Source organism: Sminthopsis crassicaudata, chromosome 1, assembly GCF_048593235.1.
Source record: "Sminthopsis crassicaudata isolate SCR6 chromosome 1, ASM4859323v1, whole genome shotgun sequence".
In the NCBI taxonomy this organism is placed as follows: Eukaryota; Metazoa; Chordata; class Mammalia; order Dasyuromorphia; family Dasyuridae; genus Sminthopsis; species Sminthopsis crassicaudata.
Genome location: NC_133617.1, coordinates 477,624,186 through 477,650,151, shown reverse-complemented (window position 1 = coordinate 477,650,151; position 25,966 = coordinate 477,624,186). Strand labels below are relative to the sequence as shown.

Genomic DNA, 25,966 nt, shown 5'->3' with positions numbered 1-25,966 from the left:
GAGATGATCAATTGATTCATTTAATTAATGTTTTACCCTGTTTTAGAATATCAGAACAGTTTTCCTTGGTAATATCTTTTTTTTTTTTTTTTTTTAATAATGTCTTTAAAGATGATGTCTAGGCTCTTTTTTTGATCATAACTTTCAGGTAAACCAATGATTTTAAAATTATCTCTCCTGGATCTATTTTACTCTCAGGGGAGAAAAAAACAAACAAAAAAAAAAACAAAAAACAAAAAAACAAACCTCGAAAGTCCTCTATGAAGTCAAGCAAAGTGAAATTATTGTACACAATAGCAATGTTCTGGAATGACCAGCTGCAAAAGACTGCCATTCAATCATCCATAACAACTCTGAAGAATTTATGATGAAAATCCTATCCATACTCAGAGAAGAAACTGATTATGTCTGAATACAGATTGAAGCATTCTCTCTCTCTAAAACAAAAAAACTTAATTTTTCTTGAGGGTTTTTATTTCCACTAGGGCAGAATATCTATGATTTTTTCACAATTTGACTTTTATGGAAATGTTTTGTATAACTAACTTTACAAATAATTTCCTCAGTTGTGGATAGGGATAAGAGAGAATCTAAAACACAAAAAAATTTTTAAAAAATGTAATTTTTTTTTTTGTTTTGAATGTAACTGGGAAAAATATCAAATAAATAAAACAAATACATTTTAAAAATAATAATAATTTAGTATATTTTCTCCTATCTGTATATATGTACTTTAAATACAAATAATTATAACCAGATATTATAATTTTATTTATTTTTAAGGTTATATATATACTTTCATTTTTTACATAATTCCATATGAGTCAGGTTGGGAGAGAAAAATTAGAAAAAAAGGGGAATCCATATGAGTCAGGTTGGGAGAGAAAATTAGAAAAAAAGGGGAAAAAAGGTGAAAATAATGTGCTTTGATTCACATTCAGTCTTCATAGGTCTTTCTCTGGATGCAGATGGGGTTTTCCATCCAATTTATTGAGATCACGTTGGATCACTGAATTGCCAAGAACCAAATCTACCAGATATTATAATTTTACTTTGAAATAAAAAGTTTCATCCTAAGTATTTAAATATATATATTTTGGATCAACTGATGCAACTTGGTATTTCAAGTTATTCTTAAATTTATTGACTTTTTAGTTTAATGTAGTACAAAATTTTGGATTTCCCTGTTTCTATTTACCAGCCAAGAGATTGGAAGTTGGAAGTAAGAAGTAAGGGGGTAAAGGAATCTCCTTAATTATAATATAGCTGGATAGATGGTTGAATAGGTGACTGAGAACTCATCAGACCTGTGTCATGGAGAATAGAGAATAAAAAAAGAAGTTTAGAATTATGGCCAACATGAGGTAGAATCAACACGGTAGAGGTAGATATGCACTCATTCACATATAGCCCAAAAGGAGATTTCCCTAAACCTTGAATTTTATTTTATTTTTTAATAATAGTGTTTATTTTCAAAATGTATGCAAAGGTAGTTTTCAACATTTACCCTTGTAAAACTTTGTGTTCCAATTTTTTCTCCTCTTCTCCCCACCCCTTCCCTAGACAGCAAATAATCCAATATAGGTTAAAGATGTGTAATTATTCTAAATATATTTCTACATTTATCATGCTACACAAGAAAAATCATATCAAAAAGGAAAAAGAAAGGAAGCAAAAGTAAGCAAACAATGACAAAAAAGGTGAAAATACTATGTTGTGATCCACATTTAGTCCCCACAATCCTATCTCTGAATGCATTTGGCTCTCTTCATCACAAGATCATTGGAATTGGTCTGAATCATCTCATTGTTGAAGAGAGCCACACCAATTAAAACTGATTATCTTATAATCTTCTTGTTGCCTAGTACAATATTCTCTTGGTTCTACTCATTTCACTCAGCATCAGTTCATGCAAGTCTCTCCAAACCTTTCTGAAATCATCCTGCTGTCATTTCTTAAAGAACAATAATATTCCATAACATTCATTATTCAGCCATTCTCCAACTGATGGGCATCCACAGTTTCCAGTGTCTTGCCACTACGAAAAGGCTGTCACAGACATTTCTTGCCCATGTGGGTCCCTTTCCTTCCTTTATGATCTCTTTGGGATACAGACCCAGTAGGGCCACTGAAATATCAAAGGGTATATATGCATAATTGATAGCCCTTTGGGCATAGTTCCAAATTGCTCTCCAGAATGGTTTAATCAGTTCACAATTCCACCAACAAATGTATTAGCATCCCAATTTTCCCACATCCTCTCCAACATTTTTTGTTATTTTTTCCTGTCATCTTAGTCAATCTGAGGCATGTAGTAGCACCCTCAGAGTTGTCTTAATTTGCATTTCTCTGATCAATAATGATTTAGAACACTTTTTTATATGACTAGAAATGGTTTTAATTTCTTCATCTGCAAATTGTCTGCTCATATACTTTGATGATATATCAATTAGAGAATGGCTTATATTCTTAGAAATTTGAGTCAATTCTCTATATGTTTTAGAAACGAAGCCTTTATCAGAATCTTTAAATGTAAAGGTGTTTTTTTTCCCAGTTTTTTGCTTCCCTTCTAAAATTGTCTGCATTGTTTGTACAAAACCTTTTAACTTAATGTAATCAAAATTATCCATTTTGCATTTCATAATGTACTATAGTTTTTCTTTGACTGTAAATTCCTTCCTTCTCCACAAATCTGAGAAATAGATTATTTGTTCTTCTAATTTGCTTACATCTAAATCATGAACCCATTTTGACCTTATGTTGGTATGGGTTCCTAAGTATTGGTCAAGGCCTAGTTTCTGCCATAGTATTTTCCAATTTTCCCAACAATTTTTGTCAAATAGTTCTTGTCCCAGAAGCTAGAGTCTTTGGATTTATCAAACACAAGATTATTAAAGTCATTGACTATTGTCTTGTGAACCTAACCTATTCCACTTATGGACTATTTTATTTCTTAGCCAGTATCAAATGGTTTTGATGACTGCTCCTTTATAATATAGTTTTAGGTCTGGTACAACTAAGCCATGTTCATTACCATTTTTTCTTCATTTCCTTGAAATTCTTGACCTTTGTTCTTCCAGATGAATTTTGTTATCTTTTTTCTAGCTCTATAAAATAATGTCTTGACAGTTTGATATGACATTGAATAAGTAGATTAATTTAGGTAGAATTATCATTTTTATTATATTAGCTTGGCCTCATGAGCCAAGTTTCAGTTGTTTAGCTCTAACTTTGTGTGGAAAGTTAAACCTTGAATTTTAGAAAAATATATTTAAAAATTATCTTTAATGGTATATTTTAGTTTTATATTACTTAAATTTTCCACAATATGTGTCAGAGATGAGAATAATATCTAAAGCCAAGTTCTCTCCACTCTGTTATGTTACTTTTCAGTACCAATAATAATTGGCATTTAAAGAGTGCTCTAAGTTTTACAAAGCATTTTACATATATTATCTCCTTTAGACATCCTAATAGCATTATTACCATTATTATTATTGCCATTTTATAGATGAGAAAACTGAAACTTAGGTTTATGATTTGTTCATAATCACACAGCCAATGGGTATCTGAGTTGATATTTGAATCCAGATCTTTCTGATTCCAAGTATAGGCAAATTCTATTCACTGTGCCATAATATACCACTGCTTGTCCAGTACACCATAGAGGGGATGTTGTTATTCAGTATGCAGAGTAACGGATGGTCTTTGAGATCACTTTCAACCATGAGATTCCATGAGATTCTAAGATTCTGTCAGATATTCTACTCTGTGATAACAGATAGATGAGGAGGTCCTGGATTTGTCACTCTGCTCTTTCATATGTTATTCTGATGTTATGGATTTGAGGGGGGGGAAGAGATTGTCCATGTAGTAGCCAAAAGTATGCTTTTCTTCCAGGATGAGTCCAAAGTTCATTAGGACCTTGGAGGAAATGGGATATAACTGGAGTTAGAGGAAAATTATATGGATTGTTTGGGAGCTATTGTGAAATCTTTATTTCTTGTGAAATAAAAGATTGTATTAAACCTTTTGCATCCCTGCATCCAATACCTTTGGAAACTTATTCATAATATAAATTCAGAAGTTCATCCAGAGTAAATTCTGTTTGGAGGAGGAGGAAGATGTGTCAAAGGGTTTCTGAATTTGGGGGATAGCTCATCTAAACTTAAAAAGTGAGGCATGTTCCACTTGGAATTACTAAGGATCCTTCCAGGATTTTAGTCTAATGGGAAAGATTTAAAGGCTCAAGGTAGAAGTAATTAAACCATTGGAAATATCTTTCTCAAATTGTCTAAAAATACCACCAAGCATTTATTAAAATAAATTAACACATTTATTACTATATATATTTTAGCACATGATAAACACATTGGAGAAATAAAGACAAAAGCAAAATCTGCCAACAGGGAGCTCATCAGATTTAAATAAGTCAGGCAATATGCAAACAACATATATGTATACGTGTATATGTTATGAAAACTTCATCCAGTCAGTCCCATTCAATAAAGATATGAAGTGTTGGGTACCATAAACATCAGTTAAGCTAGTGTTATAAACATATGAATAGCTCTGTGATTATGCTCTCAGAAAGAAATGCTTTCTAATTCTAACCTGACCAGTTGGGAAGTTTAGTTACACTCTCCTCCTCAGGTGTTCTCCCCCCTTCTTTATCTTCTAACCTGACCAGTTGGGAAGTTTAGTTACACTCTCCTCCTCAGGTGTTCTCCCCCCTTCTTTATCTTGGACATTCCTTTTAGTTCCACCCAATTCGCAAAGCCTATGGTATTTCCTTGCCTCAGGAAATGAGTAAATATCTCCAAATTCCCAGAATGCTTTGCAGGTCCAGACCATTCTTATTTACTCTTTTTACCCCTATCCAAAGTCTATTAATTTTTTAGCTGCTATGTGAAGCCTTCCCAGATTATTCTGTTTTGTAAAACTCCCTTTTCTGAACTTCCATGGCAGAGCAAGAAGTAGAGTGATAGATAGTGCTTCTGGAAAGGAAACAGTTCCTCCTAATGAAGCTGACGAGGCTCTTACAGAAATGCTGTCCATTGATGGGAAATGTGTTCATCACTGTGAAGAAGTAAGAACTCTAAAGAAGTGAATAAATAAATCTCAGATGGCCTATTCTGAGAGTCAGAATGGATGGGCTAAATAAGAGCGAGAAAAATAATAATAGTAATGAAAGATAACTTTTATGTAGCATTTTAAGGCTTGCAAAGCACTTTATAAATATGGTCATACTTATTTATATTTATATATATGCACACATGTATAATTTATGAATATATCATAAAACATAAATATTATATTTATTAATTATATAAATTTTATATATATATATAAAACCTCCCCCAAAAACCTGGTGCTTTTATCCCTATTTTATGTATGAGAAAGTTGAGGCAGATAAAGCTTTAAGTGACTTGTTTAGGATCATATAATTAGTTAAAGATCTAAGGCTGATTTTTATACTCAGAGCTTCCTTACTCCAGGGTCAACATCCTATCTGCTATGCCACTTAGCTGCCTTTACAAATAAAGTTAACATATTTGTTGTGTGACTTAAGAAAGTGGGTAAGGGAAAGGAATGAGAAAAGAATGAGGTTAAAACAGTCTTTAAAATTACATATTTTATTTATATCATATACTTAAAAGCAAATTCTACATAATAGAGACTTGCAGTTTCATGTATAATTCTCTTCTGTTAGATGTATATGGAAATGCCCATTTTATTTGGTGTTAAGTACAGAATTTCTCAAATTAAATTTTAAAAAACTATAAAGAAAGAAAATGTGGTTTGAGATAAAGGAATGAAAGATACCGAATGTTCTTAGCTATACCATGAATACTGCAAAAAGAAAGGTCAGAAGGCACTGAATCATATCACAAATAGTAAAATTTTATTTTAACAGAAACAACTAGTTATAGATGAAACACTCATTTGGGAATCAGTTGTTTGTGTACAATCATATGACCCATGAGTTAGAGCAAAGTGCAATGCATACATCACTTTTTATAATACAGTTTGAGATTGGGTATTGCTAGGTTACCTTCACACACACACACACACACACACACACACACACACACACACACATACACACAAACATATTCCCTTGATATTCTTGACAAAAGATGGAGTTTTAAAGCGGGTTTTCTAACCAATAACATATTCTCACAGAAAGTAAAACTAAATTCAACTGTATAATGAAGGGAATAAGTATTAATTGAGTATTTACTATAAGCCAGGAATAATGCTGAGTCTTTTCCAAATAATACTCTTTTGATCCTATGAAGTAGATGCTATTACCATCCCCATTTTATAGGTAGGGAAACTAAGGCACAGAGAGATTTAAATACATTACTCAGGATTACACAAACTAATAAGCCTCTGATGTCAGATTTGAAATCAATTCTTTCTGATTCTAGGCCCAGCACTCTATCCATTGAGTCACCTAGATTCTGGTTCTATTTGTTGCATATTTTCTGAGAAACTAAGTGTCAGGGACCCAAGAACTTCTGTTTTCTTCCACATGTAATTAGTATGTCAACCCTAGGCAAGTTTAGTTCACCAAATTATTTCTCCTGCCTCAGATCTGCATCAACTATGATATAAATTTTATTAAGCATTGATAGGAGGTACCTAGACAATGGATAGAGTGCAAGACTTGGAGTCAAGAAGCCCTGAGTTCAAATGTAGCTTCAGACACTTACTAGCTGGGCAAGTTAAGTGACTTGCCTCAATCCACTGGAGAGAGAAATGGTAAACTATTCAGTATCTTTACCAAGCAAACCCCATGGTTCATGGCACTATGGCATCATGAAGAATTACACAATACTCAATAACAATAACAAAGACTTCATAGGATCACTGAGTTATGATGGAATTTAGAAATTACTAACTTTAACTATCTACTTTTACAGCATCCCCTCTACGATACTTCCTCAACTTGACTCCTCTCATCCTAGAAGATGTCTGCTCCTCTCAGGTGACAGGTAGCCTGCACATAAGTAGTCTACACTTCTAAAGCTGTAGTTCATGACTCACCATCAGTGTGCTTCAGATGAATAACTGGTAGGCACAATTAACTCAAAGCAAAGATATTTGTTAATGTGACCTTGTAAAACTAGTCCCTACAAATCATTTCCCCTTAACTTTTCCTCACAAACTTGAAGCACATTTTCCCACAAGTAAATACAGTGTCTATGAGAAGAGTGAGCACAAATGTTGAGTTCAGTGATAGGCACATATGGACCTCACATATAACATATGGTCAAGGCACTTCATGCCTTCAGGGTCCCTGTTGCCCATCCCTGTAGCACTTGATATCCTTTCTCTCCCCATGGAGTTATAGTCTTCATAGCTTACATCCTGACTGCCAGGTTAGTTCTCCCTTGAATTTAAGGATGGCCCTCTTCACTGTTGCTATTGAAAGTGCTTTTTGCCTGAAAGCTGCTGTATCTCTGTGCCCATATCTCCATGGAGAGTCTCTGTACACTCAACTATGTTTAGAATCCATCCTCTCTCAAACTGAACAACTCTGGAAATGATGGATAAAACGTCTCTTATTGGGCACATTATTGCCAGGCTCCATGCTGGAGGACAGAGAAATCCCTGCCTCCGACTCACTGCAGTTTTCTGGTAGAAGTCCGAGGATCACATTCCACAAAGGTGCTTAGGCCTTGACTTGACTGAATTCAGATTTTTATTGATTCTTGGGAATGTGGTCAATTTTTACTCAAAAACATTGTCTCCTTTTAATTCAGTCTGAGAAAGATGTTCACACTCCATAGAAGAATTATGGAACGGTTATACCTTCTTAACATATAAGGGGACTAACATATTGATGGGGACTAACTGGCCCTCTTACATACAAAGTAAGAAACAAAAAATAAAATACAAGGATTTATAAAAAAACACAAGGATACGTAATTTACCTAAGGTCATTAATTAATAAAAATTTATGGAGTTCTTATTAAGGCACTGTGGGAATTACAAAGGAGGATAAGACTTTCCCTGTGGACCTTATAGGATAATAGGACACACAAATCAGAGCCAGAACCAGAATTAGAAGCCAAATATTGTGCTTCTCAGTCTAAAAATCAATCAGCATTTATTTGTTCTATGTGCCAGATACTGTATTAAGTGTAAATAGAAACGAGTCCCTCACTCCCGCCCCAGTCTCAAGGAATAGCCTGCTAGTCGTGCGTGTGCGCGCAGACTCCCAGCTCCTCCTTTCTCTCCCCTCCCCCTCTCCAGCTTGTACCAAGTACACCCGCGCAACTTCAGTAACCAAGAATGACTCGAGCCGCTGCAGTCAGTTGAGGGGACGCGGGGTGGGAGGGACAGGGATGGAGCCAACAAGCCAAATGGAAAAAAGGCTTTCTGAGCTTAATCAATCTCAGCGAACCAAAATCCATTCGCTGTTCAGAGTTCCTTTTCTTCGCAGGAGCGAGCCCCAGGTTAACGACAATATGATGGAAACAAGAAACTTGGACTCCGTCTCTCAGGCCTCCTCCACTCGGCTATTCTCATCGAAGACTGATCCATCTAGGGATGGGAATAAGGAGGGAACAGGCCGAAAGCTGTTGAACATGCTGAGAAAAACTCTTAAAGGAAATGAGAGTAAAGAATTGGAGGCAGCACAGGACATGCCAGCTTTGGTTCCATTTGGTGATGTGGTTGGCTGCCTGGCTGTTCATATAAAGAGATGCAGACATTTTTCATCCAGGATCAACTTACAGTATTATTCAAAGGTGTTTATTCGCGTCACTGTAAACAAGATTATGAAATATACAAAAGCTCATTCCTTGGATTGGAAGAATAATGAAAGGAGACCTGGAATTAAGTTTGAAGAAGTAAAATACTTCTCTGTACAGGTTCCAAGACGCCAAAATGATGGAAGGAATATGATTTATTTGGAACTCATGAAATTTGGTCACTTGGAAGCATATCCTATAGTGTTGGGAAGTTTTAGCTTACATCTTTATGAAATAATTCAGAAAGGATGCTTCACAGAAGAATTTTTCATGAAGATTAGAAACCTGGTTGTCTGCAAGGTTGAAGTGGAGTTTATGTTTTCCTATGGAAACTTTGGTTATGGCTTTTCACATCAGTTAAAACCACTTCAGAAATTGATTCAGCCATCCATGTTTATGCACGTCCCCCCACCTGTAGAAAGAACAGACCCTCTAACAAATGTTATCACACCACAACTAATAGAATATCCAGCGTTCCTATCTCCAGACTTGAATGTTACTGTTGGGACACAACAAAAACAGACTCACCCATCATCTCCCGTAAGACTTGAAAAACTTCAGCAACAACCTCGGGACAGGCTTGACAGAATGAAAAAAGAATACAGAAATTTGAAAACATGGGAAGAAAAATCCAAGTATTTAGACAAAATTCTTCGCATGAAAACAGAAGTGAAAGAAAACACTGACTCTAGTGATACTGAGGGCAGCGACACTTTACTTATGAAGCGTGATTCTCCACCTTTATCAAGTTTCTCTCAGTCATCAGAATTGCCCTTAAAAAAGCAAGATCAACCTCCTCCATATGAGTTTCCTGTCAAAACACTTGAAGTTAAAAAAAACCCATCCTTGGTAGAAGTGAAACAAGGATCTCCAGATTCATGTTTGATTCTTCAAGATGCTGAAACAAAAAAGGAAAGCCTTCCTTCTGAGGAGAGGACTTCTTTACCTTCTTTTTCATTAAGAGAAAAAGAAATTTCTGCAGAGTATATAAATGGAAGAAATGATGAACTAGTATGTAAAAACACGGAATCTAAAGGAGAAACATCAGAAAGATGGATCTCAGACTCAGCTTCACTAGAAGCAAAGCCAATACAGAGCCATAGAAGCCCAGGAATAATGAACCTAATTCAATCAGAAACAAAGTTGAAAAGCATCATTTTAAGCCCATTTAAAAAAAAGAAAAGTACAGATGAACTTGAATTAGAAAAAAGGCAGACTTTAATGCAAGGAAACAAAAAGAGCTCAGAACTTCTTCAGGAGCTAAAAGACGACATTGAAGCAGTTGCAAAGATGCATCTTTCTCGACATGTTTCCTTTAATATTTTGCAGGAAGCTAAAGAATTACTACCCTCAGTGACAAATCTGCTAAAAGAAGATACTTTTGAAGAATATTCAAGCTTGGATGAAACTATAATCACACAAGAAGAAAAATACCAGGAAAGAGTAGGTGAGAAGGAAGAAGACAGTGAAGATAGCGACTACCACAGCAGACAGGGAATGTGGACTTGGAAGAGTAACTAGTAAATACTGACCAGGACTCTCCCAATAATAAAAAGTAAGCTCTGTATTTAACCTCTTTTAAGCATCTTGAAAAAGCAAAAGCAAAAGGGAAGATTTTACTTGGGAAGAAGCCCAGATGATAACCCATATCTATTTTAAAGTCTTGCAAGATCAAATACTACTTCAGAGTTTAACAAATTAATAAACTCACACAATTGATCAATATTTCTATGTAATGCCAACAAAGTCCAACAGCAAGAACTGGGAAAAGAAATTCAATTTAAAATAACTGTCAACAATACTTGGGAGTCTACCTGCCAAAACAAACTTAGGAACTACATGAACAGAACTATACAATGCTTTACACAAATAAAGTCAGGTCTAAACAACTGGGAAATAACAGTTGCTCATGGGTAAGCTGAGCCAATTTAATAAAAATGACAATTCTAACTAAATTAATTTATTTATTCAGTGCCATACCAAATTGCCAAAAATTATTTGGTAGAGCTAGAAAAAAAAATAGAAAAATGTATCTGGAAGAATCAAAGGTTAAGAATATCAAGGGAATTAATGAAAAAAAAATGTGAAGGAAAGTAGCCTCGCCATATCAGATCTCAAACTATTTTATAAAGTGATAATCATCAAAGTTTAACAAATGATTGAAAGTAAGTTCTGGGAAATATACAACTCCATGAGTGGTTTCAATAGGCTTATTTCATGTAAATGTTACAAACCCAGGTCTTGAAGAATATACTCAGAAAAAAGACCTAAAAGATCTTGGAAAATATCCAGTGTGATATCCCACGGATGTTAAATAGTTCATAAGTGAAACACACATATGAGCATAGTTTTAAGTATATCACGAATCTTCTTACTAATGAAATGTATATGGGTCAATCCTCTTATTTAGCAGTTTGCTACAAAATTTTTTCTTGGTAAGAGTTTTCACTGAAATACAAAACATTTATGATGTGTAAAAATGAAAGGAAAGACAAAAACAGTCCCTAGTCTTTATGTGCTTAGAAAATACTTGGAGAGACAACATGTAAAAACAAAAGACTTAAGAAAAATAGAACAAACAGAAGGGAATGGGTCTTAGTAATGTTAAGAACTCCTGTGTAAGGTAGGGTTTGGGCTGAGTCTTGAAAGAAGCCTGGGAAACTAAGGTGAGGAAGAACATTCCAGATGTGGAGAACAGCGAACATTAAGGCACAAAGATAAAACAATATATCATACGTGAAAATGTAGGCCACTGGATCATAGAGTAAATGACCAGTAATAGAATGTAGGAAGATTGGACTGGTAGAGACCAGGTTATAATTGGAATCAAAAAGCAACAAAAATCAAAACAAAAGCAAGAAAAAGTGAAAAAATATACTTCTTTCTTGGGAGGTAGATAGCATTTTTCACCACAGATCCTTTGCAATTGTCTTTCACTTTATTTTTCTTGCTTTTGCTTTGGCTTTTGTTGCTTTTTGTTGTTGGTTGTGGTTTATGGTTTGAGGTTGTTTTTTTTTTTGTTTTGTTTTGTTTTGTTTTGCTAATATGGCTAATATGGAAATATGCTTTATATGACTTCATGTATATAATACATTGCTTTCCTTCTCCATGGGTGCAGGAAGGACAGGAGGGAGAAAGAAAATTTGGAACTCATCAATCACTCAACATATTAAATAAACCAGGGGGAAAAACTGTTTTAATTAGCCAAAAACCCAATTATTTTGGCAGCTGAGTGGACAATGGATTGAAGACAGACACTTCAATCAGGGAAACCAATTAGAAGACAAATGCAATAGTATTGGGGTGAAATAATTAGAACCTGAACTAGTATAATGGAGAGAGAGAGAGAGAGAGAGAGAGAGAGAGAGAGAGAGAGAGAGAGAGAGAGAGAGAAAGAGAGGAGAGATTGAGAGTACATACACGCATATAGATATTATGAAATTTAGAGAAATAAGATTTGGCAACTTTAAATATGTAGGTTGATTAAGAGAACAAAGTCAAGATTAGCCCTGAGGTTGGGAACCTGGGTGACTAGGAGGATGGTAGTATTCTAATAGTAAATGGAACATTGGGAAGAGGGAAAGGTTTGAGAGAAAAGATGAGTTCAGTTTTGGACATGACTTTGAGATACCTATAGGCCATATTGTCTAAAATGTCATTAGATAGGCAGTTGATGAGGAGGGACTGAAACTCAGGAGAGAGGCTAGAAAAGAGAAGAGACAAAACTTGGGAAACAAATGGGTATGACATCAATGAAGATCCAGAAAAGAAACTATGAAGACTCAGAAAGGTAAGAGAACTGAGAGAACAGAAGCATTAAAATTTAAAGAGTATTGAGAAGGTGGTTAACAGCATCACATGCAGCAGAGAAGTCAAGAAAAGATGGAGCAAAAGCTATTCAATTTGGCAATTAGATTACTGCAACTTTGGAGAAACCAAATAAGTTTATGAGTTTGTCAGCCAGATTGCAGTAGTTTAGAAGAGAGAAAGAGGAGAGGAAATGGAGGCACTCGGGATTATATGTTTTTTCTAAGTTTTTCTTGGAAAGGAATGATAGCTTTCAGGCATACCAGAATCTACTTAGGATTGATTTTTTTTTTTTTTTAAACAATAAGACATAGGCCTGTTTTCAGGTAACTGGGTAAGAATCAGTAGATAGGGAAAAACTGAAGATTAGAGAGAATGAGGAAGATGCTACGGGCAATCTTCTGGCGAAAGGAGGGGATAGAATCAAGGATGAATATAGGCGTATTGACTGGCAAACAGAAGAGCTAATTCATCAAAAATTGGAATGAAGATAAATGTGTTAGAGGGATGTGAGATGCAAAGAAGAGTTATCAGTAAAGGAGGGAGGAAAGAGTAAGAGGAGGGGAGAAATAGAAAAAGGTGAGAGAAACAGACAGATAAAGACAGAATCAAAGAGGGAGAAAGGGGGGAATGAGAGGGAGAAGGAAAGGCTTGAAGAGAGAGGAGGTTTGGAACAGCTGCTATAGTGAGTGTGACAGGGAATAAATTAGGGAAGAGTTGTAAGACTGTCTTGCAATATAGTGAATGTCCAGTTGGATTACGTAGCATAAATTTATAGTGGACCCAAACAGCTGGGTTTCATGATTTCCTCCCATTTAATTCATGTGTATGAGTAACAACGGAGGGAGAGGGGATAGGGAATAAGGATTTAAGTTCCCAGAAATGCCAGGTGCTGTCCTTTACAAATAATATATCATTTTATCTTTATAATGTCCCTGGGAGTTAACATTCCATTATCCTCACCCACAGTTGAAGACACTGAGGCAAAATTTGTGACTTGCCCATCTCAGTATCTCAGTTTCCTGAATGCCTGACACATAGAAGGTACTTAATGTTTATTGATTAATACATTAAGCACTTTACAAACATTATTACATTTGATCCTCACAAGAACCCTGAGGAGATATAGGTGCTATTAATTTTGCAGTTCAGGAAATTGAGTCATAGATTAAGTGACTTTTCCGAGATTACACAACAAATAAGTATATGAAGTCAAATTTGAAATTAGGTATTCAGGCCCAGCTCTATCCACTGTGCCACCTAGTTGTCTTTAGGGTCATTTGTAGCTCTTAAGTTTAGGATCCTATGATCCCTTTGTTATTTATTGCTCTCTCTAGATGACCAGTTCCTTGCATAGAATAAGAATGCACTTTAAGAAAAAAACCAATTAACAAGAATATCTTAACTATTTAGTATAGCTTTGAGTGGAACAGGGTTATTAGAAGATGGTTGAAAGATGAACTCAGTTGGGACTTTTGGAAATAGTCATATAAATTTAAGCTTCTGTACCACAAATACTGATTTACATAAATACTTGGGGAATAAAGTGTTCTAGTTAATTCATTTTATTAATTTAGGCTAAAAAAAACCCTCTTTGCTTCAACTCTTCTAAAATGTTTTAATTTACTTTCCTGTCTTAGTTAAGAACACTATGGTGAATATAATGAAGTCTTTCATAGTTGATAAGAATCTCTGAAATTGTGAATTATTCTGAACAGTACAGGAGGGTGGCCAAATGTGTTAACAACTTTTAATTTATATCCTGTAAATTGATTTTCTCTTTTTTAATTTAATTTTTGTTACATTTTAAATTCCAAAATTTCTCCTTCCCTACCCTGCACTTGAGGTCATTATTTAACACACACACACACACACACACACACACACACACACACACACACACACACACACGGCAAAGTATAGCATCTTCTTTCATAGATCTCTTAATTGATTCAGGTATTTATAATACTCAAAATAAGTTGTTCATAGTTATTCAAACAATATTGCTGTTATAAACAATATTCTCTTGATTCTGCTTATTTCACTCTTCATTATTTCATGCAAAATTTTCCATGTTTTTCTAGAATCAACCAGTTCATTTCTAACAGCACAATAATGTACCACTAATTGTTTAACCATTCCCCATTTGATGGGCATCTCCCCAATTTCTAGTTTTTTGCCACCACAAAGCTGATTTAAATATTTTAGACCACTTAGGTTCTTTTCCTTTTTTCTGATTACCTGGGGAAACAGACCTAATAAATATTGGGTTTAAGATCTGGCACTGTTAAAGCTCTTTCTTTTACATTTTTTTCCTTTTGTTCTAAATTAATTTTGTTATTTTTTCCACCTCAAATAAAAAATTATTGACAATTTAATTGGGATGGCATTGAATAAGTAAATTAATTTGGATAGAATTGTTACTTCTACTCTGCCCAACCAAAATCAATATTTCTCCAATAATTTAAATCTGACTTTATTTGCATAAAAAAGTATTTTTATAATTATTGTCCATGGAGTTTTGGGGTTTATCTTAACAGGTATACTCCTACGTATTTTATGCTGTCTACAATTATTTAAAATTGAGTATCACTTATGATTTTGACTTGTAGGGTTTACTTGATGACATATAGAAATGCATTAGTTACATGGGTTTATTTTATATCCTGAAATTTTGCTAAACCTATTCGTTGTTTTTGACTATCTTTTCAGTTGAATCTCTAGGATTTTCCAAGTATGTTATCAGGACATCTTCAAAAAGAGATAATTTTATTACTTCATTGCCCATTCTGATTCCTTCAGTTTCTTTTTCTTCTTTTATTACTATTGCTAAGATTTCTAAATGATATTGGTGATAATGAGCATTCTTATTTCATTCTTGATCTTATCGGGAATGCTTCTAGTTTATCCTTATTAAAAATAATGTTTGTTGATGGTTTGGGGAAGATGCTTCTTAACATTTTAAGGAAAAGATTCATTTATATCTATGCTTTCAAAGCTTTTCCTAAATCTATTGATACACCCATATGATTTTTGTTACTTTTTTTATTCACATAATCAATTATGTTAATAGTTTTCCTTGTGTTAAACCATTTTTGCTTTTCTGGTATATATCCCAGTTGGTCTCAATGTATAATCTTTGTGTGATGTATTATTATAATCTCCTAACTAGTATTTTTAAATAAAATTATTTTTGCATCCATATTCATTAATGAAATTGGCCTATAATTTTTTTTTCTTTTTTGGGTTTAGGACTCCTTCTTTGTCTATTATTCTAAAGCATCTATTTAATATTGGAATTAGTTGATTTTTAAATACTTGGTAGAATTCACTTTTAAACCCATTTAGTTCTAATGCTTTTTTATTAGGAAGCTCACTTATGGCCTGTTCAATTTCTTTTTTCTAAAATAGATTTATATTCTATTTCTTCTGTTAATCTAGGCAGTTTATATTTTTATAAGTATTTGGCGTGTCATTGAGCTAAATAACTTCTAATACTTGCTTAGATTTCTTTTTTATTGTGGTTTATTCACCTTTTTCATTTTTTGATGCAATTTGGTTTTTTTCTCTTTTAAAAAACATATTAGCCAATGGTTTATTTTATTATGTTTTTTTAAAAATATAAGCCAACTCTTAGTTTTATTAATTAATAAGTGTTTTTCTTACATTTAATTTCATCTACATAATTTTTAATTTTTAGGATTTCCAATTTCATGTTTAACTGGGGGTTTTAAATTTTATTTTCTATTTTTTTTAATCCTTCAATTCATTGGTCTGCTCCCTCTCTATTTTACTGATGTAAGTCCTTGGAGTCCTCTGATTACTGCTTTTGTCACATCCCATAGGTTTGGTCTCATTACTACCATTATCTTTAATAATTAATTAGTTATATGACTGTTCTTTAACCTACTCATTCTTTAAGATTAGGTTATTTAGTTAGTTTTAATCTGAGTTTCCATTGTCTCTTACTGAATAGAACTTTTATTGCATTATGATCTGAAAAAGTATCCAATATTTCTACTTTTCTGCATTTAACTATACAATTTATGTGCTCTAATTAATATGGTCAATTTTTGTAAAAAAAAAAAAAAAGTATCATATGCTACTTAAAAAAAAAAAAAAAAAAGAGATATATTTCTTTCTATCCCGGTCAATTCCCTCCAGATATTTTATCATATCTAGCTTATCTAAGATTCTATTCATCTACTTGACCTCTTTCTTATTTTTGGGTGAAATTTATCTAGTCCTAAGAGAGGAAGATTTAAGTTCCCCACTATTATAGTTTTGCTATCTATTTCCACCTGTAATTCATTTATCTTTCCTTTAAAAATTTGGATGCTATAGCATTTGGTGCACATAGGCATTGATATTACTTCATTATCTATAATAGTTCCTTTTATCATAATGTAGCTTCTCTGTTTTTTCTTTTAATTATTTTAGCTTTTTATTTTAACTTTTTCTGAGATCATGATACTTTTTTTTTCATCAGCTGAAGCATAAGTTCTACTCTAGAGCTTTGTTTTTACTTTTACTTTATGTGTACCCTTTTAAAAAATATTTCTTCTAAACAACTTGTCAGATTCTGCTTTTTAAACTGCTTTCCTATCATCATCTTTTTATGGGTAAGTTTATGCCATTCACTTTCAAAATTAAAATTATTTATTGTGCATTTCCTCTCTATCCTTTTTTCTTAGTTTATTCTTCTCTCCCTCTATTTTTTTTTACCTTATTTCTCCTCAAATATATAATTTGCTTCTGACTACTGCCTCCCTAATCACACCCTTTAAAAAAATCCTTCCCTTATTCCTTCCCTCTCATTTCTTATTCTTCACTCTTCTAAGAATCCTTCTTTTATCCTATCCTCTCACCCTATTTCTCTATAAATTAAGTTTTGTTTACCTTTCTAGATGTATATATTTCCTCTTTAACCTAGTTCTGATGAGAATAAGGTCCTGGCACTATTAGTCCTCCACCTTCTCCTGCCTTCCAGTGTAATAGTGCTTCCATTTAAACATCATTTGCATGTGATAATTGCTCTGTTTTATCCCTCCCAACTCAATTTTATTTTTTATGATGATTCCATTATAGTCAATCCAAGTCTTCTTTCTTTGTATGTTGTTTCAAACTACCCTAGTAATGATAACATTCTTTAAGAATTACAGATGACTTTTCCATATTGGAAGTAAATAGTTTCACTTTATTAAATCCCTTATAATTAATCTTTGATTGTTTACCTTCTTATATTTCTACTAATTCTTATAGGACAAATTTTCCTCTGAGTTCTGGTATTTTCTTTACAAATAACCTGAAATTCATTGTATCCATTTTTTCCCATTCAGGATTATACTCAGCTTTGTTGGGTAAGTTATTCTTAGTTACAAACCTAGCTCTTTTTCTCTTTGGAATATCATATTCCCATGCCATTTAGTCTTATAATACACAAGATGCTAAATCTTGTGCTATCCTGAGTATAACTTCACAGTATTTAAACTGTTTCTTTTTAGTTGCTTGTATTTTCTTTTTGCAGAACTTAGCTATAATGTTCCTGTGAGTTTTCATCATGAGATTTCTTTCATATGGTGATTAGTGGATTTTTTTTTCAATTTCTATTTTACCCTTCAGTTCTAAAACTTTAGAGCAATTTTCAGTATAGTGTCTAAACTCTCTTAAAATCATAACGTTTAGGTAGTCCAACAATTCTATATTGTCTCTCCTTGATCTGTTTTCTAGGTCTGTTGTCTTTCTAATGAAATATTTCACATTCTCTCCTATATATTTTCATATTTTGTTTTATTTTATTTTATTACTTCTTATAAAGTTATTAGCTTTCCCTTGTCTAATTCTAATTTTTAAGGAGTTAATTTCTTCTGTAAGCTTTTATATCTCTCTTTTCCAATTGGTTGGAAAATCAATAATTATAATTTTTATAATTTTCTTTATCTTCTAGCATTACTCTTATTTTTTTCTCTTAATTTTTCTTCAGCCTCTGTGATATATATATATATATATATATATATATATATATATTTTTTTTTTTTTTTTTTTTTTGGCTGAGGCAATTGGGTTAAGTGATTTGCCCAGGGTCACACAACTAGGAAGTGTTAAGTGTTTTGAGATGAGATTTGTACTCAGGTCCTCCTGACTTCAGGGCTGGTGCTCTATCCACTAGCCTCTCTGATTTTTAAAGTCCTTTTAAAATTCTTCCAAGAACTCTTTTGGGGCTTGTGGCCATTTTACATTTTTCTTTGAAGTAGAAGTAACTATTTTGATTTTGTTGTCTTCTGTTTGTTCCCAGATCTTCTCTATCACCATAGTAGCTATCTATGGTTAAGTTCTTTCTTTTTTGCTTACTTCTTTTTTTTAAGCAGCTTATTTCTTGGCTGTTAACTTTGTATTAGGTTTCAGTTCTAGTGTTGAAGTACAGGGCATAATGTCTCAAGGTTTAGGTTTTTCATGATTTTGTTTTCTTAACTCTATATGGGAGCCTGACATCAGGTATTCCTTTCCACTCCTGAGCTGGGACCAGAACTCCCAGCAACAACTTACCAAAAATGCTCTGACTCCCTGTAGTACCTCCCATGACTACAAGCTTCGGCTCATATCTTTGCCCTGAAACTGAAACCAGGGACTCTGCCACCTCCTGTGAGTGACCACACGGTTCTTCAATCATCCCAGGCAGCCCACCAAGAAAAACTACCAACTTCCATGAACTCAGGATTTCACATCCTATCTAAACTTTTCTGAGGTAGACCTCCATTCATTGAATATATTTTCCCTCTTTAATACTATCTCTTAGAATCCTTCAAGGCTGTTTTCAGATACTATTTCTTCTGTGAAACATACTAGGGTTCTCCCTATCTTCACCCTCAATTACAATGTATTTATTCATTTGCTTACATATCACTCTTGGTTTATAAGCTGCTTGAGGTCAGGGACTTTTTTTTTTTTTAATTTTGACTTTTCATTTTGTCTTTGTACCCTGAACACTTAGTAAATGAAAAATGCTTGCATGAAAAATGCTCTTTGTCTTGTATTTTATTGCATCTGTATGATTGGAGACTACTCACTTAAACTCTCTGGATCACAGTAAGCTCTTCTATAAAAAAAAAAAAAAAGGTTTTGGGTCAGATGACTTCAGACAGTCCATCACATCCTACATATGATGGATGGATGGATGGATGGATGGAAGGAAGGAAAAAAGGAAGGGAAGGAAAGGAAGGAAAAAAGGAAGGGAAGGAAAGGAAGGAAGGAAGGAAGGAAGGAAGGAAGGAAGGAAGGAAGGAAGGAAGGAAGGAAGGAAGGAAGGAAGGAAGGAAGGAAGGAAGGAAGGAAGGAAGGAAGGAAGGAAAAGAAGGAAGGAAAGGAAGGAAAGGAAGGAAAGGAAGGAAGGAAGGAAGAGAAGAAGGGAAAGAGAGGGAGAGGGAGGGAAGAAGGAAGAATGGGAGGGAAGAGAAGGAAGGAAGGAAGAGAGAGAAGAAGGGGAGAAGGAAAGAGGAAGGAAGGAAGATAGGAGGGGGAAAGAGGGAAGAGGGAGAGGGAAGGAGGGAGGGAGGAAAGAAAAGGACCAACTTGATTTAGGGCAGGAATTTATTAAATGCCTAAATTTTTTTTCTTTTTGTCTATGATAGCACTTTTGTGTAGTTAATGAGAAATTAAGTCTGTACTGGACATTAGGTGGTCTCTGAGATATGTAGAAGAGAAACTCTTTCCTTTAATTCACAGGAATGAAGCTGGACAGTCAGTTTCACTTTCAGATAAAACAAAAATGTTAGAGTGAAGCACCACCTAGTGGACTGATGAGATAACCACAGAGCACTGTGAAAAGAAGACCTGGCTATTTCCTCTTGTAGACTATTGAGCACCAAGGGCAGGATGTAATTGATGTGCAATGAAGAAGATGCAGTTAAAATTTTGAGGATTTGCCTCCAAGATGTGAAAACAAACTCTATGTCACTGCAACTGGAATTGAAATGTCAGGACTATGAATATGATTATTCCAAACAAACAATTGAGCCTAAACCTGAAAACAGCACTGTCTCCAGGTAGAGACAATTAGGGCAATTTAGAAAGGGTCATTGCCTTTTGTGGGATCCTGAGCTGTTGCCAGGACCAGGTCATCAGACATGAATAATAGAGGAAGATGTAGCTAGCCTGGAGTAAATGAAAATGAGTAAAATTTAAAGCTCAGAGACATCTCTAACCAGTCCCTCATCACCTATGTTAAGAGAATAGAGTTGACTTCCTAGAGAGAATATCCCTTTCTCAAGAAATCCTTCACTCACAACCCCCTGCAGGGGGACTTACTGTAGATGGATCTTCTGGAATCTTTCACTTATTTTCCCTCATTTGGGGCTTCCCTCATTCTCCATTTTAGCCAATGTTTCCCTGCATGAACAAGTGGAAAGCTTTGATTCACCCCCATACCATGCACCTCAGATCACATGGTTGCCAACTATGGACACAGTGAGTCAATGTGACATGAAACAACTAAGTGATGATGTGAAAATGGCAAAAATAAGATCAGAGAGGGAATTTAGCTACTATAGTGGTATAGGGGTTGACTTGAGAGCTAGAAAGGACTTCAAAGGTCATTCTGTCAAACCCATGGGATCTAGGGTGCCAGGTTCTTTTTGTTCAACTATGAGATTCAGCAAGGGCCCCTTCTACACAATAGGTAGGGGCAAAGGTAGCCTTGGAATTAATACTCATTCCCAAAGATGAAAAATTTCTGCGCTTGCCAAAGAGAAGCAGAAGAAAGGTGGTATGACATCCATGCAGTAGAAAATGCTTCATCCTTTGCATTACCAGTATCTAGAACAGTGTCTGGCATAGAGTAGTGATTAATAAATGTATGCTGGTTATAGTTAGTATTTATATAGGACTTAAAAGTTTCCAAAGTATTTTACACATATCTCATTTGATCTCCAAAACAAGCCTGTGAGGTAGGTGTTATTACCCCCATTTTGCAGATGAAGAAATTGAGGCACAATGAATTAAGTGACTTTTCTCAGGGTTACAGAATGTCTGAGGGAAAATTTTAACTAAGGTATTAATTGAGGGAAGCTGGATGGAAGGAAAGAGGATGCTCTGGGAAAGGGAGGAAGAAATGACCAGTAATTGGTAATTGGTAATTTGGGAATTAATTTCTTTATGGGATCTAGAAAGAGATTGTTTTCCAGCTTGCTTAGAGTTTGAAACTCTTCTTCCTTGTCCTTTATACAGAGAGTGATCTCATTCTTCCCTCCCTACCTCAACCTCTCTTGAAAGAACATATCTGTTTAATTCTCCAACCTGGGACAAAATTCTCATTGCCCTCAGCCTAGTTATGGTTATGTTTCTATTTCTGCCTGCTCATGTAGGCCAAAAAGACTCCACAATTGACAGGAGTATTCACAATAACCTATCAAGAAATTTTGATTTCACTCACAAACTCCTGTAGATGGGGCCTTTTGTTTCTTCATTTCCAGGCAGGTTTTTTTTTTTTTTAAATTGTTGTGACAAAGCAAAAAGATTCAACAAGAAAAGCAATGATTTGAAAGAAGAAAAACTACCCCCAAGAAGGGAAGCCAAGCAAAGATAATAGCTAAATGTGGTCTGTTGCAGTAAATCCAGCAACTTGTGAAAGATAATAGGTCTTTCTGTTCGTAGACATCTGAGAGATAAACTGTAATCCCTTTCCTCTTCCCCAACATAATAGGAAAGTATTTTTGGTTTGCTCTTAATGCTTTTCTAAAACCACAAGGAGGAGTGGAAATTAAGAGGAAGATACCATATATCTGGAAATATTCACGGCTTTTTTTATAGTGACACAGAACTGAATATCAAGGTACCCACAAGGTAAGGAATGATAGAGTAAATATTTAACAATTAGCTGAGGAGAGGGAGTGTACACAGGACTCTCTTAATCTGCCTTATTAATATTTTTCCCTCACTTTCTGAAAATCTAGACTATCAACAAAACAATAAATCAAACTCTGATCAGTATTATTTGCCAATATCCAAGGTGTGAATATTCAGAAAATGTAATAATCAGTTCATGATTGGGTTTGAGCTGAAGTGGTTGGACTAGATGATGATAATGATAAATGACATTTTTATATCATTTTATATTTTGCAAAGTACTTTATTTCCTTTAAGAATCACAGCAACCCTTTGAGGATAGGTAGGTACAATTGGATATATATACATATAATGAATATAATTTCTTCCATTTTACACAGAAACTGAGGCTTAGGTCAAAGAATTGTAAGTGGCCACACAGCTACAAAGTATGAAACCTGGATTCATTCTATGCTGGATGGTCCTGTGCCAGTGTCTTCCCATATCATACAATCAATTCTAAAGTTATTTTTAAATAGTTTTTTTTTAAATTTTCAAAACACATGCACAAATAGTTTTCAACATTCACTTTTGCAAAACCTTGTGTGCCAAATTTTTTCTTCCTACCTCTACCCCTAGACAGCAAGTAATCCAATATATGTTAAACATGTACAATTTCTTCCATACATATTTCCACAGTTATCCTGCTACACAAGAAAGATCAAAAAGAAAAAAATATATAAGAAAAAAGGAAGCAACAACAAATGAAGGACAACAAAAACAGGAAAATAGTATGTTGTGGTCCACATTCAGTACCTGTGGTTTTCTTTATGAATGCAGAATAGCTCTCTCCATCACAAGTCTATTGGAATTGTCCTGAATCACCTCATTGTTGAAATAAGCCAAATCCATCAAAATTGATTATCACATAATTTTGTTGTTATTGTGCACAATGGTTCTGTTTACTTCACTTAGCATCAGCAATTCATGCAAATCTCTCCAGGACTTTCTGAAATCATCCTGATGGTCATTTCTTATAGAACAATAATATTCCATAACACTCATATACTATAACTTATTCATCCATTCTCCATCTGATGGGCATCCATTCAGTTTTTAGTTCTTTGACACTACAAAAAGGACTGCTACATACATTTTTTCATATGTGGCTCCTTTTCCTTTTTTATGATATCTTTGGGATATAGGCCCAGTAAAGAGACTTTTACATCAAAGGGTGTGCATAGTTTGATAGCCCTTTGGGCATAGTTCCAAATTGTTCTACAAAATCGTTGGATAAGATCACAACTCCACCAATAATGTATTAGTTGTCTCAGTTTTCTCACATCATCTCCAACATTTATCATTATCTTTTCCTGTCATCTTAGTGAATCTGAGAGGTATGTAATGGTACCTCAGAGTTGTCTTAATTTGCATTTCTCTGATCAATAGTGATTTAGAGCATTTTTTCATATGACTAGAAATGATTTTAATTTCTTCACATGAAAATTGTCTATTCATATCATTTGACCACATAAAATTGGAGAATGGCTTGAATTTTTATAAATTTGAGTTCGGTTCTCTATATATTTTAGAAATAAAGCCTTTATCAGACTCCTTGGATGTAAAAGGTTTTTTTAGTAGGAATGGGTGTTGGATTTTGTCAAATGCTTTTTCTGCATCTATTGAGATAATCATATGATTTTTGTTAGTTTGGTTATTGATACAGTCAATTATGCTAATAGTTTTTCCTAATATTGAACCAGCCCTGCATTCCTGGTATAAATCCTACTTGGTCATGATGTATTTAATACTGGTGATAACTTGCTGTAATTTCTTTGTAACTTTTTTTTTTAAAGATTTTTTTGGCTACATCCACAGTTAAAATTACTAACTCTGTATTTCCTGCCATCATATTTTCTCCAAGTTATACCTCTTTCTTTCTTTTCCATCTTTCCCTCCTCCCAGGGTTTTCCTTCTGATTACCACCTCCCTCAATCTGCCCTCCTATTTTACAATCTCTCTTCCTTTCTTATCCCCTTTCCCTTCTACTTCTGTTCTCCCTTCTATTGGTTCCCCCTTTCCTTTCCCTTTTCCCCTCCTATTTCCCTATGATGAGACAAGTTTCTCATATTAAATATGTCTGATATTCTCTCTGTAAGCCAAATTTGATACAATGCTTATCCCCCTCCCTTCTTTCCCTCAATTGTAATAAGTCTTTTTTGCATCTTCACATAATGTAAGTTACCCCATTTTACCTCCCCTTTCCTCTTCTTCCAATACAATCCCTTTTCCACCCCTGCTTTCTTTTTTATATCATCACAATAAAGTCAAATTATACCTACACCCGCTAAGTACATCCCTAACCAAGATACATTTCTCAAGTTAAATATATCATCTTCCCATATAGGAATACAAACATTTTAACCTTTTAAAAATAAAGATTTTTCTCTTCCTTTTTTTAAAAACTTTTTTAATGCTTCTCTTGAGTTCTGTATTTGAAGATCAAATTTTCTGTTCAGTTCTGGTCTTTTCATCAAAAATAAATGAAAAGCTCCTATTTAATTGAACATTCATCTTTTCCCCTGAAAGATAAAGCTTAATTTTGCTGGATAGTTGATTTTTAACTGAAATTCAAGCTCCTTTGCCCACTAGGATATCCTATTCCAGGCCCTTTGATCCTTTAAAGTGGAAACTGCTATGTTCTGGATAATCCTGACTGTGGCTCCTCCATATTTGAATTTCTTTCTGGCTACTTGCAGTATTTTTTCTTGATCTGATAATTCTAGAATTTAACTACAATAGTCCTTGGAGTCTCTCCTTGGGAGACCTTGGGGTCTCTTTCAGGAGATGATCACTGGATTCTTTCGATGACTATTTTACCCTCTGGTTTTAGGACATCAGGGTAGTTTTCCTTGATGATTTCTCAAAACATGTTGTCCAGACTCTTTTTTTCATCATGGTTTTCAGGTAGCCCAATAATTCTTAGATTGTCTCTCCTGGATCTATTTTCCAGTTCAGTTGTTGGTTTTGTTTTGTTTTGTTTTGATTTTTTGAGGAGATGTTTTACATTTTTTTCTATTTTTTCATTTTTTTAGTTTTTTTTTTTTTTTGACTGATTCTTCATGTCCTCTTGATTCATTCACTTCTATTTGTTCTATTCTAATTTTTAGTGAATATTTTCTTCAGTTAGCTTTTTTACTTCCTTTTGCATTTGGCTAATTGAATTTCTAAATGAATAGTTTTGTTCATTGGCTTTTTTTTTCCATTTCACCAATTCTGTTTTTCAAGGAGTTTTCTTTTTATATTTTGCTAAATCTATTTTTTAAGGAATGATTTTCTTCAATTTCTGTGTTTCCTTTTCCAAAGCTTTGAATTCCTTTCCCCATTTTCTTCTAACTTTCTTTTAAAATCCTTTTTGAATTCTTCCAAGAGAGCCTTTTGAGTTGGAGAGAATCTCATATCAATCTTTAGTAAGTATTGCCTTTAGCATTCTCAAGGTTTGAGATCTGTGTTTCTTTGTCTCCATTATAGCTATCAATGGTCAGATCAATGCTTTTTTGCTCGTCTTTAAAGAC

The 25,966-nt window shown here is 34.1% G+C and overlaps 2 protein-coding genes across 2 annotated transcripts in view; both read left to right on the top strand.

Moving 5' to 3' along the window:
* The window catches only part of COX19 (cytochrome c oxidase assembly factor COX19), a 29,618-nt gene extending 8,185 nt beyond the window's left edge, over positions 1–21,433 (top strand). Inside the window, exon 4 of the mRNA XM_074281110.1 lies at positions 20,295–21,433. The gene's annotated coding sequence lies outside the window, so the exon portion shown is untranslated. The remainder of the gene's footprint in view (positions 1–20,294) is intronic.
* On the top strand, positions 7,583–10,720 carry LOC141550443 (cation channel sperm-associated targeting subunit tau-like). The gene has a single exon (XM_074281107.1). It carries the CDS (start codon positions 8,358–8,360, stop codon positions 10,284–10,286), a length of 1,929 nt encoding a protein of 642 aa, XP_074137208.1. The 5' UTR covers positions 7,583–8,357; the 3' UTR covers positions 10,287–10,720.
* Positions 21,434–25,966: the final 4,533 nt, after the last annotated feature.

Excerpts from the sequence above, each read along its gene's own strand:
- LOC141550443 (XM_074281107.1), top strand. The coding sequence starts at position 8,358 with ATGGAGCCAACAAGCCAAATGGAAAAAAGGCTTTCTGAGCTTAATCAA.